Below are 19,065 nucleotides of genomic sequence, written 5' to 3'. Positions count from 1 at the left end.
GTGGGGGGGCGTCGGCGCGACCAGAAATCACGCACGCGGTTGTGTTTCTCTCTTTCCTTTTTTTTTGACTTGCCAAATACACAAGGCAGGGGAGGGCGATCAGGGGCAGAGAGATGGTGGCGGCGCTAGGGTTAGACGAAAAGAAAACAAGGATAGAACGCAAAGTAACCAGCAACAATTGAACGCGTAAGCACACAAATTCAACAATGCAAATTATTGAAAGAAAGTGCAAGGCTCAAAAGGGTGCTGGGACAAGGATCTAACCTGATAATATTTTTTTTTTGGTTTTGTGGACTGTAGGAAAGGGAAGAACACTAGATAAACTCACCGATCAACCTGGAAACCTGATACCACTTGATAGAGTCGGAGTGCCCGATCTTTCGGTGAGTGGGGATGAATTCGACTTGGTGGAAGATGACCCTCACGATCCGACTACGACGAGCGAGCCCGAAGCGCCAATGCAATCGCTGAACCAACTTCCTGTGGTTACCGACCTTGTTGATGCAAGATCAGCCTGATCACGAAGATCGTTTTCTGTCCGCAATCGAAGAACGAACAAGAAAAAGATGCGAGCAATCTGATTATCACTCGAAGGTGGAGTTCTGAATACACGAGGACAGCGCTGATTTGCGCGTGTTCCAGAGTAGCTAAAGCTAGATGTAAAACAAAACTCAAGTCTGAAAATAAAAGAGGAGTCTATCTAAATAGGGGACGCAGCCCCTGGCGGCAAGGAGGGGCGGCGCGCTACAGTACCCGCGGGTACTGTTCACGCCTAGTGTTGCGAAGGTTGGGCCTCCTGTTGGGCCAGCTTCTATTCTTCTGGGCCTTCATTCTTCAGTAGCATGACGAAGTTCAATTCTCTTGCACGGCCCCGAGTGATTGGCCCAGAAGGTGGCGCCTGGGGTGGAGGCGCTGGAGAAGATGCTGCTGGTGTAGACGTACTCGTGGTGTCCTCATCACTGCTGAGGGGCCCGGATAGTATATGGGGGTTCGGGACCCCGAGGGGGTCTGGGACGCCGTAGTAGGATCCGGGGCTCCGTGAGAGGTCCGGGGGCACCCGACTGTTTGAACTGAGCGCTCCTTTCTCCGGGGCACGTGGCGTCACCGGACCATCTCCAAGCAAGGAATGGGTCCGGGGCCATTGGCCGGGTGAGAAGGGCTCCGGACCACGTGGGTCCGGCTGCTTAGTCACCATCGCGTAGTCAAGGATAACTACGAGGCTCTTGCCTAGACACAACAAGTAGGGGTACCCAAGTCCAGGGTACCGGCAGTGGCCCCCGGGCCCACCTCGGGGAGGTACGAACCCGCAGGTGGGGCCATTATTGTGATGTGTTCTGGCGCAGGGTGCTCCGGACCCCCTAAAGGCCGGAGCACTTGTTGCCAGGCTCAGGTACTAGAGCGCCCTCCACAGGGCGGCGAAGGTGCAGGCTTAGGCTACGAAATCAAGCTAAGCGGCTGCACGGACCTCGAACCGCCCAGGGAGCGAGCACCACTTCCCCGGACCCAGCTCCAGGCGACCGTGGCGAGCGGTCTCCGCCGGAGCGGGCCACCGGAGTGTACTTTGAGCGACCGTGGCGAGCAGTCTCCGCCGGAGCAGGCCACCGGAGTGGACTTGAGCGACCGTGGCGAGCGGCCTCCGCCGGAGCAGGCCACCGGAGTGGACTTGAGCGACCGTGGTGAGCGGTCTCCGCCGGAGCGGGCCACCGGAGTGGACTCAGCACCAAATGTCGTGGTGTGGCAAACCCAGCGGGGTGACGGAATGCACCCGCCTAAGCCCAGAGGGTGAGTACTCGGGGATTAGTTAGGACTAGTTCGATCTCCTGGAAGAACGCGATGAACGCAGCAGGTTTAGAGTGGTTCGGGCTGCCGTAGCGTAATGCCCTACGTCCACTGTGTGTTGTATGCCTTAGCCTCGAGAGAGTCTTGGCGTCTCTGGTGTTGAGTCCAGCGTGTGTCTGAGAGCTTGAGAGAGCTTGAGAGCTTGCGGTTGTGCTCTCCCTTTTATATGTCCAAGGGGAGCACGTACACTGAGCGGGGCCCCGACAGGTGGGCCCGGCGATGTATTATAACTACATTTTAGCCTTCAATGCCTCAAATCCGGAGATCTTGTCGTCGGCTTTCGTGCGTAGCTTCTGACTAGGGATGGTCTTGAGCTGTCCTGTCGGAGTAGAGTCTAGCCTCTGCAGCCGCGCGTCGAGGTCATGATGAAGTGCCGAACTACTGACTCAGTCCACTGTAGCAGCGTGCACTGTTGCTCCAGTCAGTAGCTGGTCATCATGACTCGTCGCCCATGCGCGCGGCGCTGAGTCTTTAATGCTTGCCTTGATAACTGACGAGCCGCCTCGGTAACTGGCGATCCACAGTGTGGACTGACAAAAGCTGTCCCGTGCCCAGCGGCAGCAGAGCACGCCTCAACCACTCGCACTTAATGCGGGTGGGTGAGGGAGCTTCCAGCGGAAGGCTTGCGCCTGCGCCCGCGTCTGCGTGACACGTGGCGGCTCCGGACCCCTCTCGAGCAGCTAGCTGAGCTGAAAGCTCACGGGGGGTCCGGATAGACACGTGGAGGTCCCAGACCCACCTGCGGGGGTCCGGGTCCGCGGCCACAGGTGCTGAGCATTTCCACATCTGGGACACGTGGTGACACCGGACCCATCCCCGAGCGGGAAGCGGGTCCGGGACCGTTGGTCCGATGAGATGGAGTCGGACCCCAGGGGTCCAACTGCTCAGCTCCTTAGGGTGTAGTTACGGATAACTACGCGAGTCTTGGCACAGTAGGAGTGGTGTACCGACAATAATGATTGTCGATAGGATTGCTACACAGGTGGAAGTTCGACGGCGAGCGCTTTGGAAGAAGAAAAAGCAAAGATAACACTGACTTCACTCATGAACAAAGCGATGTTTCGAGTCAGCTGCAATAATTTACCGTTAAAAACTTTTGTTGCATATTACTATTGCATCCTTTTAATTCAGGTGCGAACTCGTCTCTCACTCTGTCAGGATTTAACTTCCTTAATCCTTGATTAGCATTTCCGCGAAATACTGCAAAGTATACTACTCAATTCATATTACAAAACACTTTGATACGGCGCCAGTTTTATTATCATGCAACAATTAATGGTAGCGCTAGATCTTTCTCAATAAAATTGCAACATTGCTACGTTTGATCCGCTGATTCACATGTGTTTGTTAGTTTGAAAGGATTATCCGTAGTGTTTTCTTTTCTGGTTATTCGAATCCGAAATAAGCCTTGCAAGACTGATCTATCGATAACAAGTCATTCTCTCAGTAGCGAAAACTCTTTTTTTTTCTTTGTTTCCGGCAAGCGCGGCAGCGAGAAGTTGTACACGTCACAGGTGTGCCTTTTCGCGGTGTCGGTCGAGGTTTCTCCGGACGGAACCCACGCCGGCGGTGACTCACGAGGCCCATAACTGCGACGCCGATAGAAGCGCCGGAGACGAAGGAGGAACCGCACAGATGGCGGCGGACGTGGTTATCCGGCGGTTACTCGTTGCGGATTGGCACGGTGTCTGCCCGCCACGCAAGCGCGCCGCCGCGACCTATCTCCCCTCCCGTGTGTGGCCGTGTCGCCAGATCGACCGATCAATCAATCAGGTGAACAGGCTGGCCGGGGGGCCCTGCGCCGTTGCAATCGCAGCATGCCTAACGAACTGGGCCAGTCCTAAATAATTCCCCTTCATTCCTTCCCCGGGGCCCGGCGTGGGCGCCGCGCGCAGCGGCGGCGGTGGTTCACGCGTCGTGGCGCCCGGCGCGGCGCGGCTCTGTGCGGCCGGCCTTTCCTGGCCCCATGCACGAGACAGCCATCCTTGAAGCAGAGGGGTCTGGCCCTGGCGTCGCTTTGCTCCGGACGCGCTTGGCGATCGGAATTCTGGCCGCGAGTGCATGCGGATCGCCTACTCGCCTGGCTGGCTGGAATTCAGGGGCCGGGCGCCGGGATGGGATGATCCCGGCACGTCCCCCCCGGTCAGTGTCATCCCATCGGCTGTTGACACACCAACAACCGCTCTGTTGGTGTTGGCAGCAGGCACGAGATGGCCAGGCATGCAATTGCGAATTTGCGATCCTGCTGGGGGCTACACGGGCATACAATACATGTCTGATCGAGCAGCTCCGCTGGATGCCGTCCTCATCTCTCGCACGTTACCCGCCCGACTACTTGATCCGGTTTCTGCGGACGCTGGGGGATCTAAAGAGGACGGAGGTCCACGGCAGGCAACCCCGGCGTCGCTAGCTTCCTCTGTGGCTGGGGATGCCGGCCGAGTCATCACTCACCGCTCGCCCTGGCTGCGCCTCCAGGCCGCCCGTACTCGTCCCGTCCACGGGGTACAAAAGCAGGCAACGCCTCGAGGCCGCAGTCACATTTGGTTGGTCCTGGCCGCGTGCTTCTAGGTAAGGTAGCGACACGGTTACGTTTGAGTTGCGCGCCGCGCCGCCGGTGGGTTGAGACGGCGCGGGCAGAGCTGGCAGGGCGGCCGGCGTACAAGGACGCGGCGCGAGAGCGAACGCCAAGCGGCAGTGCGGCACAGCCTGTGCTTCATGCTTGTTACGACTTTTTACTAGTACTAGCCACACATGCAATCCTCGCCTCTGCCCACACATGTAACTGGAAGCACACAGCTGAAGAGCAGAGATAGCAGGGTGCTTCATGGGCACAGCCAACGGTACGGTCGGTCTCCCGTTCCCATTGCCGCTCTCAGCTGTCTCTCAAGACCACCAACCCTTCCGTGATTCTGTCCGTGTTGACAAATCGTGCTAGCGTACGGTGACTTTTTTTAATCAGATTTACTCCTTTTAAGGTGATTGATTTCTTGTTCTGGTGTAAGTCACTCACGTGGACCGTTGGATGTAGCATCCATGGCTAAGATCGGTTGATGTGGAATTGTGTTGTCGGGCCAGCCTGTTGTGTTGCTGTGACCCGTCATTTTTCTTAACGGGCCCGCTTCTGTTATTGTTGACCCGTTTGTACATGTTATTGGGTTTAAGACTGTGTTGGACTGAAACTCGTTTGGCATTTATGTTGTCCGCTTTCAGGTGTGTCTCGGCTGCTCTGTTCCCTTGATTTTTTGCCCGTTGGGTGAACACGAGGTGTAGAGAGCGGCAACCAGGGCGCACTCCTCGTCGTGGCGGAGATTCCGGCTACTAGGGCGCGGCGGCTCGTCGGGGCTGCGAGATCGGCGACGAGGGGCCGCCCTTCTCGTGGGGGGCTTCGTCAGAGCACGTGAAGACCGGTGAGTTCATTGGATTTGATCTTCTTTTTTTCGCTTCTATTCTGCGTGCGACTTGTTAGGGTTTCGATCTGGCTTGTTAGGGTTTCGCCAGAACACGTGTTGTGTTTGATCGGCGAGTATAGCGGTGTTCGTTATACGGGATGCTCGAAATGGCTGTTTGTATTGTTGTTGCTAAGAGATTTTGTTTTCATCTGTTAGTGTTGCTAAGAGATTTTGGCCTTCCTCTGCAGCGAGAATAGGTGTGTCATTGGGCTGCGGATAGATGTTGAACAACCCATTGCTTGATAAATTACCCATTGCTTAGATTTCTCACTGTTGGCCCCATAGCAATTTATTCTGCAATGGCTGCAACTCAGCATTTGTTTGTCTGTTATTATGTTTCCTCGTATGGTTCATGTTCTTCTTCTTTTTTGGCTTCATGTAAGTAAGCAATACAATAGCAGTGTATTCTTTGCTCACAGGGTATGTGAAATGTCATTTTCATGTTACAATAAGTAATGACTACAGCTGATTATATGTCAAATTAATTATTCATTGCTGCATTAGTGTGCTAGTCATTATACATGATGCAAGCCATGTTTCATGCTGCAGAATTTCAGTATTAGTAGAGTCTTTGACAGTTTGAGCTGTAATTTTAGGCTTACTAATAATTTTTTTTGGTTCATCTTATATGTTATTTGAGCTACGATGCCTCCTCTACGTCGGAAGCGTCACGTTGAGGTTGATGAAGAGTACGAGGAATTTGAAGATGATGCCGATAATATGTTTGATGATAAAGATGCTGAAGAATTTGCTGAAGATGAACCAGAAAGTCAAAGGGATGAGGAAATGCTTAATGATGATGCTGTTTTTGGACTGTTTAAAAAGCATGTATGTGCCCCCCAATTCTTTCTGTCTAATGAGTTCTGTATTATTCTATATGAGTATTGAATTCCTGATTCTGTTGTCTCTATAATATATAATGCTGCTGTACCTACTCGTAAGGTGCTTTATATTTTGGTTTCATACCATGTGTCGCATATAAGCACACAATTCTTGTGCCATTTGTTCCAAGTGTCTTCAATTTCATTGTCTTCCAAGCTTCTTTTTCTTCAGCGTTAAATGTGTAATGTATATGATATCCATTTTGGACACTGATTATTTCTTTTAGTATGTACTGAAATCAAATATTTAAGTCTTTTATAATATATTTGGTATAATTATGATACCAAAGTTGCTTGCATTTGTCCAACTGAATATCCTGTAGATACAGTTGCTAAGTTAGATTAATTTCTTTTTATTATTTGACTGAGATTTAAATATTGTATACCCATGCTATTGCGATAGCCCCTGTTTAGATACGGTTCAGACCATGTTTGCTTTTTTTGTTGCTGGAGTGTGAGAATGAACTGTTCAAATGGTTTTCCAAGTTTGGATGATCATGAACTTGTTCTATCTATTGTTAGTTGTTTAATTTTTTCTCTAGACAAATAGTTGATGGTACGACTGAATTGTTGATGGTACAACTGAATTATTTTGGTTCACTTTTTTTTATTTTTTTTATGTCACTAGTTCTGCAATTCACTGAGGCAAATGATGAGATCTGGTAATGGTTCTCAAGCTGGACCCTCCAATATTGCAAGAAACAGAAGACGTAATAGTGGCTGTGGTGTTAGTGATGCTCATGTTCGAAAGGTAGTCACAAGATTAAATGTGACCTACTTTTTTGAAATTCTTGAAGCTTTGGATGGGCCGAAACGTAAAGTTATTGAGACTTACGGATTTGGGTCATTGCTGCACTTTGACTAGTGTGCCATCCCTTTGGCTTTCTCTCGTTGGATTGCTGACCAAGTTCAAGTTAGGAGTAGTGACATTGTTGTCAGGAATAAGTCAATACCCATTACTGTTAGAGCTGTCCATGATATTCTTGGTATTCCTATTGGAGGATCTTCAGTTACAAAATGTGATGCAGAGAGAGGGAAGAAGGAATTTCTTGCAGTCTTGAGGTTGAGCAGACTGCCAAATTTCAAGTATTTTGGTGATAAATTGAAGAAAAAAGATATTTCTGATGATGATCTTGTCCGCAGTTTTTTGATTGTTGCCTTGGCTACATTTCTTTGTCCTAACTCCAACACTTATCCGAGCACCAAGCACCTCCTACCCTTGGTTGATATTAAGAATGCTAAGGACTGGGATTGGTCAAAATATGTGCACTTCTGGCTCATGGAAGATATTCGGAAGTATCAGCGTAACATGATGTCATCGACTCACGATTCTATCACTCTTGGTGGCTGCTTATACGTGCTTTGTGTGAGTGTTCCTGTCATAGTTATTTTGGTTGATTTTTTTGTTTCTTCATCCTGCTTGTACTTTATACGATCTATTGTTGTTGATTGAATTAGGTTCTTTATCTGGACCACTTGATTTTTGGCCCCCAAGATCTATTGCCAGCTACGCTACTTCGGATATGTGTTTGGAAGCAAGGCATGATTAAAGAATTTTCTGAGTTGGACTGTGTTCGCGGCCATACTTTTGGCAAACATCCTATAAGTATTGTTTGTTTCTGTAATTCTTATTTTCTGAAATTTGTTTGTCATGTTCTTATTTGTTATTTATTTATGTGCAGATTTTGCCTTTCAAATCTACTTGTTATGCTCGCCGCCCTGGAGTTAGAACTCCTTCTCATGTTTGTGATGCCAGCGTTATGAACTTCAAGAATGAGCTACTGCAAAGAGTTCCAGGAACTTTCTCTCCACAGGTATTGTTATTTTTCCGTGTCTTGTTTGTTAATGGGTTATATTTTTTTCTTTCAATTATTAATTGTTCCCCATGCAGTCATTGGAAGATATCACCGATTTGTATAAGAAGCATGTTGCTGCTGCTCCAAATGAGGTGTCACCTGTGTATCCTCAAAGTATTATTGTTGATATCATTGACTACTTTTATCAGCGAGCGCAAAAAGACAAGTCCAATGACAACAGGTGGTCAACGAACAGTGCGGAAGCTACCTGTTCTACTCCTTGTTCAAATATTTTTGTTGCTGGTAATAATACTGGAGATGATAATGGCCTCCATTTTGATTACCATTATGACAATGTGGTAGGGGATTCTCCTGTGCAAACACCAGAAGACAATGGGCATCATACTGATGATCATCATGATAGCGTGGTGGGCGATCGTCCTGTTTAAGCAGCAGATGTTAATGTGCAGCATTCTGATGACCATGATGATATTGTGGTTGGGGATTTTCCTGATCAAGGAGCAGATGACAATGGTGAACATTTCGATGAGCACACTGATAATGTGGTTGGTCATTCTCCTATGCAAGTAGCTCAACAAAATTTATCTGATGTGCATGTTTGTACACCATCAGTTGATATTTCTCATTGTATGAGTGGCGAGACAGTTATTGTACCATGTTCTGGTGGTCAGACTCAATCTGATCAAGTGTATACTGGTGACACCGTTAAAGTTGCAACAAGCTCCCTAGATGTCTCAAACTAATTTAAAGTGTCCCAAGGTAAAATTGAATTGTTAGTGTATTTCTGTTGAAAATTTTATCTGATTTTTGTTTTGTTCATGTGTATTTGGTTCCATTTTAAAAGTGAGTTTGTTGTATGTATACAGGTTGTAGCAAAGGAAAGAAGAGGAGTGCATGTAATTCTTCGCCCGATGCCTCTGGTGATAATGGTACCACCCGTACTCGTTCACGTCGGAATTCCCTTTCACCAAATGTTGCAATGCCTGTAGTTGGCATCACAGATAATCCTGAATCTATAATCAGGAAGCAGAGGGTCAAAAGATTGGCAATACGAGGTCAGAAGTCACCATTAGGCCGGAGAATTGAAAATGATACTAGTAGTTGTTCAGTTCCTACAAGCGATAGTACTCAACCTAATCATGGAGTACAAGCATCAGGATTAGATGACAGGGCACACTTAGCTAAGGTGGAAACTGTTTTTTCACAAGTATTTCTAAGTTAATATGAATATTCATTTTTCGTTTCATTTTTGTAATATTTATATTTTATGAGACAGGATGTTGTCAACAATAAACTTAAGGATGTGCCACCTAAGAATACTGTTGAGTCAGCTTCAAGGACTGATGATGTATGATTTTATTATTTCAAAATTTATTTATTTATTTTTCTTGTTTAAGCTTATTTTATTTGCTTTGTTAATTCATATTTTTTGTATTTGGTTCATGCACCTGTTACTCATGCTAGTGGTCTGAAAGGTTCATCCGGAAAATCCAGTGATAGCTTTGGTACCAAAGTAGCTGATGTATTATCAGAAGTTGCTGGCAATGTTAGTAAAAAAATTTCATTTTGTATTCATTTGTTATTAAATGTATTTATGCTCTTTATTTTGAATTTGTTATGTTTCTCCTTCGTATAGAGTTCTGTTAAAGGTGATGCTGATTTGCGTTCTGTATCAAGTCCCCTTAAAAGTGCAAGTTTTGATCATCTTCTAAGCAAAGATATTTCTGCTCATAGCTCCAGAGATGTACAACAACAATCTATAAGCAAATATATTTCTATTTTCGTTGACACCTGATATCAATTAATGTTGCTGCTTCATTTTTTCTGATAATGCTAATATAGGATAGAAGTATGACCATAACTAAGACATCTGATGAAGTTACAACTTCCAAATTTTGAAATCACATTGTACTTATGCTGTGTAACTTTAGTGTCGTGGCTATATAATTTATTAAGTCAGTTTACTACTATAATTTTTGTTAAGCTATGGGCTCTCCAAAGTATATTAAAAAGATTAAATTTATTTATTTATTTTGTATTCTTTATATGTGCAGGATGTTGCTGCAAAGTACCACAACAAAATTTGTATAGCAGACAAAATTGCATTATGGGATGTCGGTGTACCTTCTTTTAGTCTCGGTGATGAGTTTGATCCAAGCGGCAATGGTGAGTCCAAGCAAGCTGAGAATGCACCTGCTGATGCCCAATGTGATGTTGGTAATACTCATGGCAGAGATCGTAGCAAGCATTCAAATAGACAAGAGGTTAGTTTTTTTTCTTTGGTCAACCATCATTTCTTTTTGTTTCTGCAAGCCTTTTTATCTGACTAGATCCACTAACAATTCGTGTGGTTTGTGGTCTTTTATTTTCGAGGCAACATTTTTATGTGTTTCATTGGACACATCCATTTTACTAGTTGGTTGGTGTTTGGATATATGACCTGATCCACTGATAGTTAGTGTGATTCTTGGTCTTTTATTTGGAGGCAAAATTGTTTCATTCTTTTTCCTTCTTTCATGTCTGTCTTTTGTCCCGATTCCAATAGGAATAGCCCAACAGGTCCAGTAGAAATAGCCCAACAAGTCCAGTAGGAATTGGCTACGTCTATCTCTGTTCTTATGGGCTTTTACTCAATTTTAGTTTTATGTGGGCCTTTCATTTTTGATGCGGCGGCCCATGCAACAAAAATTGATGTCATCAATTAAGCAGTTCTGTATCTGAATCATTTTTGACGGCTCTTGGCCTTCTCTTTTTTTGGGTCTCGCGCGCTGTTAAGCCTTGCTTTGGCCTCTTTGATTTTCGAGCCTTCTCATCTTCCTCCACGCAGTCTTTATTTACGATTCCCCGCCTGTTCGCTTTCTGCTGCTGTTCTGAGTGTTCCAGGAGAACTCAAAAGGTCTGACTTCTTAAAGAGGGGAGAAGCTCTGTAGAGTGCATCAGACGACTGGAGTAGAAGGTCTGCAAAAGGTTTGTCTCTTCTCCTATGTTGTTAGTTTTTCTTTTCTTTCTGTTGGTGTTGATCTTCCCAGAAGTGACTGCACTCTTTGTGTTTTCTTTTGGGTGCCGTTGTTATTTGCTCTTCACACTTTGTATCTCATCTCCTCTTCCTCGTCTTCTTGTTGTTTCTGGATTGCCTCTCCTCTTCCTCGTGTTCTTGTTCTTTCTGGATTTCTAACTTCAATTCATCGTGTTCTTTGTATATTTCTGTTTTTATTGTTGCCCTGATTTCTTACTTTCTTCAATTGTAGAAGTGGAGTTCGTCACTTGAGGCCAAGGAGAAGTCAGGTAAAAAAATTCTACTTTAGTTGTCATGTTTCTGTTTTCTGTTTGTAGATGTGATGTTTTAGTTTGCTTCAGACTTGTGTCACTGCTATATTTAAAGTATTAGTATATGGTTTTTATGATCTCATGGAGCACTGTAATTTCTAAATTTTTATACTGTAATTTTATTAGTAAAGTTGCTCATTGTTCCTGGTTGTTAACTTTAAAATTAAGATCTGCATTGCAATGACTACAGTCTTAAATTTTATGACTCTGCTGTCTGCAGATATTCAGTGTTTATCTATGTTGTAGTTTCTACTTAAAATGTATTAATTAAATGTGTACAGGGTTGTATTATTGGTCTTATTTAATTTTTTAGTTGATAGTTTTACATGTTTTCTTAGAAATTATCAAAGAGGGAGGACACTGTTTCGAAATCAAAAGGGGTTTGCATGATGAGGCGTCCATACAAGGTCAGTAAACTATCCTGTTAGTTCATTACATCTTATATAATTTAGTTCTCTTTAATTTGATGATTGTACTTTCATGTTACTACTTTCAGTCAAAGCATTGTTAATAATAGTTAGTATATAAGATCAAAAGAAAATTCAGTATGTTGAATCTGCATTTCTCTGAGCAGAATGTATTGATATTGTATTTTGTAGTTTATATTTTCATATTTTTCATATTTTGTAGTTTATACTTACAACGCGGCTGTTTGTATTGATATTGTTCAATGAACTCTGCATTTTTCATTTATTTTCATAAATGTTATGTAAGTTTGTCATTCCAGTTTTTGATTTCTGTTTTTATCCTTTTCAATTGCCTCAACAGAAGTTAAAATCTTTTCGGAGGGAATTGGTCCTCTTGCCTCGTGAGAATTTCATGTATCTAGGCATTGAGGAGGGCCCCCAGACTTGCCTTGTGTTAGCTTGGTCGTTCAACAGTAAGGTGTCAGATCGACACATGCTTACTATTAGAGCTTTGGAGAGTATTGTTGGATCAAAGCAAGTCCGAGATTACCGCGTTGCTGCTGACCCTTCATGCAACCATGGGTTCATTCTATGCCCTGACGAGGACGACGCTGAGAAGCTTCGAGGGCCTTATGTCAGAGTTGGAAACGAAAAGATATTCTTCGATGTTGTTTCCAACACTGGCTATCTGCCTTTTCATGAAGATGTAAACCAACATGCAAGAGTTGTTAAGATGAATTGATCTTTAGTTATGCAAAATCTGAAGATCAGAAGCTGGCAGAAGCAAGGACTCTGCAGTTCTTTTGTTTTTGTTTTGTCATTTGAACTGCAGTACCAAACTGGTCTTGAACTATCTAAGTTATCATTTTCAAACGCATGTGTAATATTCAAGTGCTATTTTATTAATATTATTATGAAATCTGTGTTATTTTACTTTTTCAATCTAAGTTATGAGTCTTTATCTGGTTAATCAATGTTATAATGGTTTCCCTTGCTTTGTCATCAATTGTTTTGAATTCTGGAAGCCTTTTATATGACCAGATCCACTAACATTTAGTGTGATTCATGGCCTTTTATCTTGAGCCAAAATCGTTTTGTTTCATTGACTTGATCATTTTCAGTTGGTGTTTTTGGGATCAATATTCAACAGACAATCTTTTTTGCCGCCTTTTTTTCCTCTAATGTTGAAAAAACAATTAGTTCTGTGTTTTTTTTCATGTTCTCAATGTATTCGTTTGTTTTTTTTGAGAGGAATGTCCTCGTTTGTTGTGGCGTGAGGCATGTTATCAAGTAGATAACAGCCCAGCATGTATAAGCCCAATAAACCCGTTAGGATTAATAGCCCAATATTAAAAAGTCCAAAATTATTGTAGCATCGTTACAAACAGGAAACAACCTAACATGTAGAAGCCCAGCAGACCCATTAGGATTACAGCCCAATATTAGGAAGCCGAAATTTACTGTAGCGCCGGGAAACAACCTAACACGAAGAAGCCCAACAGACCCATTAGAATTACAGCACAACATGTATAAGCCCAATAGACCCGTTAGGATTATCAGCCGAACATTAGAAAGCCCAACAAACAAAACAGACATGTTAACGAGCCAACAGATTGGGCCAACATATGTTAACGGGCTAAAAAAACTCAGCAGACCCGGTATTTAGACTGGGCCATTTTTTTCCAAACACTTTGATTACAACCCAATAGTCAGTTTTGGTGACTTATATGTAAACTAAATATCAGTCACCCAACAGAAAAACAAATTATTGGGTGACTTATGTATAAGCATAAAGTAAGTCACCTGTTGGGGATACGGACCTTTTTTAATATGCTTCGATCTTGAAAAAAGAAGCAAGCAACAAAATCTGTTTATTCCAAACGCTGGCTGCCAAAAGGAGTTCCGCTCCCGCTTCACGCAATGGAAGCTTCAAATGATTTCAGGCTGCATATATGCCTGCTGCATGTGCACGCAGATGATGCAGGTACCGCTGGCGTGGCGGCGGCGTGCGGCGCCGCGTTGAGAGCGGCCAGCGAAGAACTTGCTGTGCTAATAAAGACGATGATGGACCATCGATCACATTCCGTGCGTGCCCTAATTATTGGTTGGCCTCAACTGACTTTGCAGACATGTACCAGAGACATAAAGACGCGCCCTGCCGTGTGATATAGAGTGAGACATACTACAGTAGTACTCTACATGGTAGGGGTAACATTTTTTCCGTGTACAACTAGAGCAGCTGCACGCTTTATGGGCGTTGCCTGCGTTTGGTCGACCATCCACATCCAAGTCCAACCCCAGACGAAATCTGGTCAAACATTCTCCTTGAGACATTGAACAGTACAGAAAAGTGGATAATGAGTCCCTGTTTTCTGTTCATGAGTCGTAGCACAAGAGAATGATGCGTGGATAATGAGCTCGTGGACCCGCGGTGCAGAAGGTGTGGCATCATGCGAAGAGCTCATGTATGGCCGCGCCTCAGTCTGATGGATAAGAGCAAATATTATAAAGACACTAAACAGGTTATATGGGTTCCACATCATATAAATGCTGATGTGACATTTATATGGGGTATATATGGCCAAACGGGCCGTGCCTGATGAACCGCACGGTCATTGACATGACACGAACACGACCCGACATAATGACTATAGTGCTAGTGCAGCACGGCACGACTGTAGTGTAGTATATGGATCGAAGCTTCAGCGCGCAGTGTTGGCACAAGCATGACACGACTAATGGACCACCACAATGCTAGCACGAGCCCAGCCAACAACCTCACAATCACACAAATCCTAATTTTTTGGTGTTATTGCTAAGGACACATTATATTCCTTGACGGCTCAATTGCGGCCGCCAAAAAAACTCCGGACCGCCAAGGTAAATCCGATTTGGTGTAGTGCACAAATCCTATTTTTTTCTCCTTCCTTTTTTCCTATAGCCAACCGCCAACACCGCGCCACCCTCTCCTCCTCTAGCGCGCAGCGCGTAAGCCCTCCTCCCGCGCGTGCCCTCCACCCAGCCGCCGCCCCCCACGTGCGCCACCCTCCCCTCCCCGGCCGGTGTGTTGCTCTCCTCTACCCACCTCCCCGCGCTGCTCGCCGTCGCTACCGCTGCGCACAGCATCCCCGCACCACCTGGCCCGGGTCGGCACGAACTTGCCGGGTCGCCGTGCCCATCGTGCCGGCACGACACGTCCACGCGCGCGTCATGTCATGCCTGGGCCGCTGCGGTGGTACGACGTGAGATCACGCCATGGCACAATTAGCCGACCGTGCCGTGGTGTGCCGTGCTCAATCGTGTCGTGCTGAGCCATGATCGCACGACACGTTTGGACATCTATAATATGGGGGTGCCACATCATATGTAAATGTTTTCCATGTGGCATCAGTAAAAAAAGGAGCAGGAGCTACTTTACCTATTCCGGTCATATAGATGGGGTGCCACATCTATTAATCTATAGTGGTTGGTTTACTCCTGCTGCTTTTTTACTGATGATGGAACGGGAGAGAAACAGGTACGGTGACCGGCAGTGACAAAAACCAACCAGGGACTATGATCCATCTATCTGGTCTCGTCATCTGAAATGGCAGATTAAATTAACAATGTTGCAGTAATATAAAAGGCTAATATCTTGTGCAGCACTTTTCTCTTTTCATGAGGTTCCATCCCTTAATGGCTTGTCAAAGAAAGAAGGGATGGCTGTCAATGGGCCCAGGAAAGCTGCGATGGCGGCCCAGTATTTTTGAAATATTTGGTAATTACTACGGTTTTACAAAATACTTTGATTTTTAAAAGCTCAGAGGTGCTTGGACGTAATAAATTTTGTGGTTTTAAAAACTGCAGTACTATCAAAATCATAAACTTTTATGAGTTTTAAATATTCCACTCCATACCTCTTTTTTCTGAACCATAGTTTTCCATGTCTTTGATTTATAAAACTACAGTTTCTTGATACTATAGTTTTCTAAAACCACAACATTCAAACAGAGCCTAAAGCTTTGCCCGCACCTCTTTCTGTACGATGCGATGACTAAACCTAACATTTTGAACCCTGGCTACGCAGGGACAGATACAGATAACTGTAATGATTAGGAAATGATTAGGACCTGACCCGTCCAGTGGTTGGGTACGTGACTAGTAACGCAAGATATGGGGGGTATAGAACGCATGTATGGCAGTGCCAGTAGTGCGGTTTATCCCCTGCTGCTTTTCCCGGGACCCCAAAAATGGCTTGTCAACAGAATGGAATGCCTTATTGGCTAGAGATGTCCCCTGTCCCTGCCTTCTTTCAAATTTTTTTTTCCCACATCCATATCGGATATGATGGAAGAGATGCTTTTGTGTGAAACTGTGGATGAACATCTAGCCGTCGGGAATTTTGGGGGTAATTTTATGTTTCAGTATACTTACAGAGGTTCGTATGCAACAGTACGGGTGTGTTGATGATCAGTAGTAAAACACACACCAAACATATTTATTCATTCTCGATCAACTGGTAAAAAATGCTAGAAAACATGGCTTTTTAAAGCCTAGATGCCAAAAGGGTTGCTCCTGTGTCACGCAAGGGAATAAATATGAGCTGCCTGAAATGATGTCGGACCTCATTCCACTCAGATTTTAATTCTGCGCAAAAATTCTTATTCCGTTTCTCTCCATGTCCATTATCCTAACAGCAGAAAATTAAAGTCGCATCGCTGCACTGTTTTTCTCCCCTCTTTAGTGGAGTATGATTTTTTTTTAAAGGCAGTGGAGTATGATTTGCTTGCAGAGATGAGCTAAAGTTTTCCGCAGAGTACACGACTATTCAGGTCAGAAATGGGCAGCGGGCACTGCTAGAAAAGAGCCTATCAGCACCAGTTGGTAAGGGTCTTACGTACCGGTTTCAGATTTTTTTCACGCGAAATACGCGCACATACGGTGATCAGGATTCGAACGCACAACACCGATTGTCTTGCGTGTAGCTTCATTACCATCTCACATACATAGCAGTTGTGATTGAGAGAGATATTTTCCATTTGAGCACCTTTAGATACCAAGTGATAGTATTGGGTGGTTTTACCACCCGATACCTATGCCTAACCTTTGGTTCCAGAGATATTACCACCCGGTACCAAAGAGTCTCCTTAGACTCCTACATATCCATCCCAAAAGTGGTATCGGATCATATTCATGCTGGTATTTTTGGGGTGGATTTTGGATTGTTTTCTAGCAGTGAGGTGTTGGAGAATGCTAATTTGGATGGATATGGTATGAGTTCTATGTAATTATTTCCTCCGTTCTTACATGACTCTTAAACCAAGATAATTATTAGATTAAAATATAAATTATAGTTATCTTGTCCTAATCACCATAGGTAAGAATAGAGAGTATATAATTTCGATCAGTGCCAGATCTACAATGTAAATATAGGATGTTCATTTACCCTTTCTTTTTCCTCCTGTCGTTTTGGGCTTGCGCAAAGACCCATGTTAGCCCAGAACGCCGGAAACGCTTGCTCTGCTCACCTCGTTCTGGGCTTGCGCAAAGACTGCGCACCTTTTGAAACAGACTAAATCTTTGTCAATAAAATTGCAGTATTGATGTGTTTGATAGCGTTTCATAGATGCACTAGAAAAAAAATGCCAAATTTGTGCTTGAACCACTACTGAAAAACGAGCCAAAGGTCCAGGCCAAAAGTACCGCATCATGTTGCAACCGGTACTAATACAAAGCATTGGCACCGGTTGCAACAAGAGCCGGTACTTTTGGCTTGCGCCGAGCGCTGGCAAGGCGCGCCACGGCACAAACCGGTGCCAATGCACAAATAAAGGCACCGATTGATACCATGAGCCGGTACCAAATGGACCATGCATCAATGGCACCTGGTGGTGGAACGAACCGGTGCCTTTGGAGTAGACATTAGCACCGGGTGAAGGTATGACCCGGTGCCAATGCATGACTTGTACAAAGGCACCAGTTGGTAACTTTAACCGGTGCTGATCTTTAACATTTTGCTCTGCAATTCAGTTCTGTTTGAGATAGTTAGTAGTACAGTTTGAGATCTCTCCTGCAGCGCAATCATTAACTGAGAAGAAAATGAGGAAACTACGTGTATTGTGCATACAACATATGGACAATGGGATGGAATTCATCAATATTAATCTAACAGCAAGAATGATTCTGAACAATTTAGAAGCCATTCGCCATTATACCTCAGGGCACCAGTTGCAGAGGTCCTTTTTTGTTGTGAATGTGCGATCTGCCATGATCAACTTGACTGTCTCCCAATGAGCTGGACATCCAGCAACCTGCAATCTGATGATAGCCAACAAAGAAAATGATCAACCTGCAATCTTTTTTCTTTCTAATACACGGACTGCAACAAATCAATTTGTAGCATCACACTCCAATCCACGGCAGCATGACCGGAGGGCTGGATGGCTACTTGTCTGGAGTGCGGAGGCGGCGAACTTAAAGTTGTCCTGGCCCCAGGGAGGCGGCGGCGAGGCATGGCGTGGACGTGCACTCTGAGATCGCCTCTGCCCAGACTAGACCGTCGCCCATGGACGGGGTGGCCCATTGGACGGAGGAGGTGGACGACCTAGCCGACACCGGCAACGTCGACGGCGCCATCTCCCTGGCGTTGAAGGAGGGCCGGTGCGGCGTGCGTCTGTTGTCGACCGAAACCCACCGGCGAGCAACGACGGGCAACACGAAGAGCCGGGAGGTTGCTAGGGCGCTAGAGGCACTGCTCCCTCGTCGACGGCCTGCAATTTCCGTCACGCGCCAGGAGGATGTATGAAAACCGGGCGTGCCACCTGACCTATACCCGATCAGAAGGGTGCAGACGTGCTCCGAACAGTTTCCTGCATACAAAGACACGTGTAAACGTAAGTCCGAGCCGTGGTCGGCTCCCCGGGACGACTCTTGCATCGGCTTTGAAGAGCCGATCGAGTCCCGGTGTCAGATGGGATCTGATTGTATCCAGATATGATAAATAGAGCAAATCACTATAAAACTGCTTCAATTAAATCTAATTGATCTAATCCACGATAGTAACGGCTTCACTACTAGATCGGAACTTCCTACACGTGACTAGGCCTAGCGAACATAACAGACAACTAAACCACAACCCAAAACAGAGGCCTAAGAACTAGCAAGAGCCGATTCCCGGAACAATCCCTATCAAGGCTAAGATAAAGCATCTACTACGCCACCGGATCATCCAATCCGTTTGCAAGGCCTAACCTAGCAGATATTATGCCAACTCTTAAGATAAGAGCAAACCATAACAGATCAGATCTACTAAACATGAAAGAAGCAGGGTGTTGCCCCTGTGCAACTAATTCTATGCGATAAGAAT

General features: G+C 45.2%; 2 protein-coding genes across 2 annotated transcripts; both read left to right on the top strand.

Moving 5' to 3' along the window:
* Positions 1–5,332: 5,332 nt before the first annotated feature.
* On the top strand, positions 5,333–7,297 carry LOC120677444. The gene is made up of 2 exons (XM_039958600.1): positions 5,333–6,116; positions 6,798–7,297. The coding sequence occupies exons 1-2, from the start codon at positions 5,934–5,936 to the stop codon at positions 7,032–7,034; spliced, it is 420 nt and encodes a 139-aa protein (XP_039814534.1). The 5' UTR covers positions 5,333–5,933; the 3' UTR covers positions 7,035–7,297.
* Positions 7,298–7,633: 336 nt separating this feature from the next.
* On the top strand, positions 7,634–8,520 carry LOC120679939. Its single transcript, XM_039961596.1, has 4 exons — positions 7,634–7,771; positions 7,852–7,983; positions 8,061–8,128; positions 8,329–8,520. Exons 1-4 carry the CDS (start codon positions 7,712–7,714, stop codon positions 8,372–8,374), a joined length of 306 nt encoding a protein of 101 aa, XP_039817530.1. The 5' UTR covers positions 7,634–7,711; the 3' UTR covers positions 8,375–8,520.
* Positions 8,521–19,065: the final 10,545 nt, after the last annotated feature.

Source organism: Panicum virgatum, chromosome 6N (genome assembly GCF_016808335.1).
Source record: "Panicum virgatum strain AP13 chromosome 6N, P.virgatum_v5, whole genome shotgun sequence".
In the NCBI taxonomy this organism is placed as follows: Eukaryota; Viridiplantae; Streptophyta; class Magnoliopsida; order Poales; family Poaceae; genus Panicum; species Panicum virgatum.
This window is presented reverse-complemented; position numbering and strand designations above follow the sequence as displayed.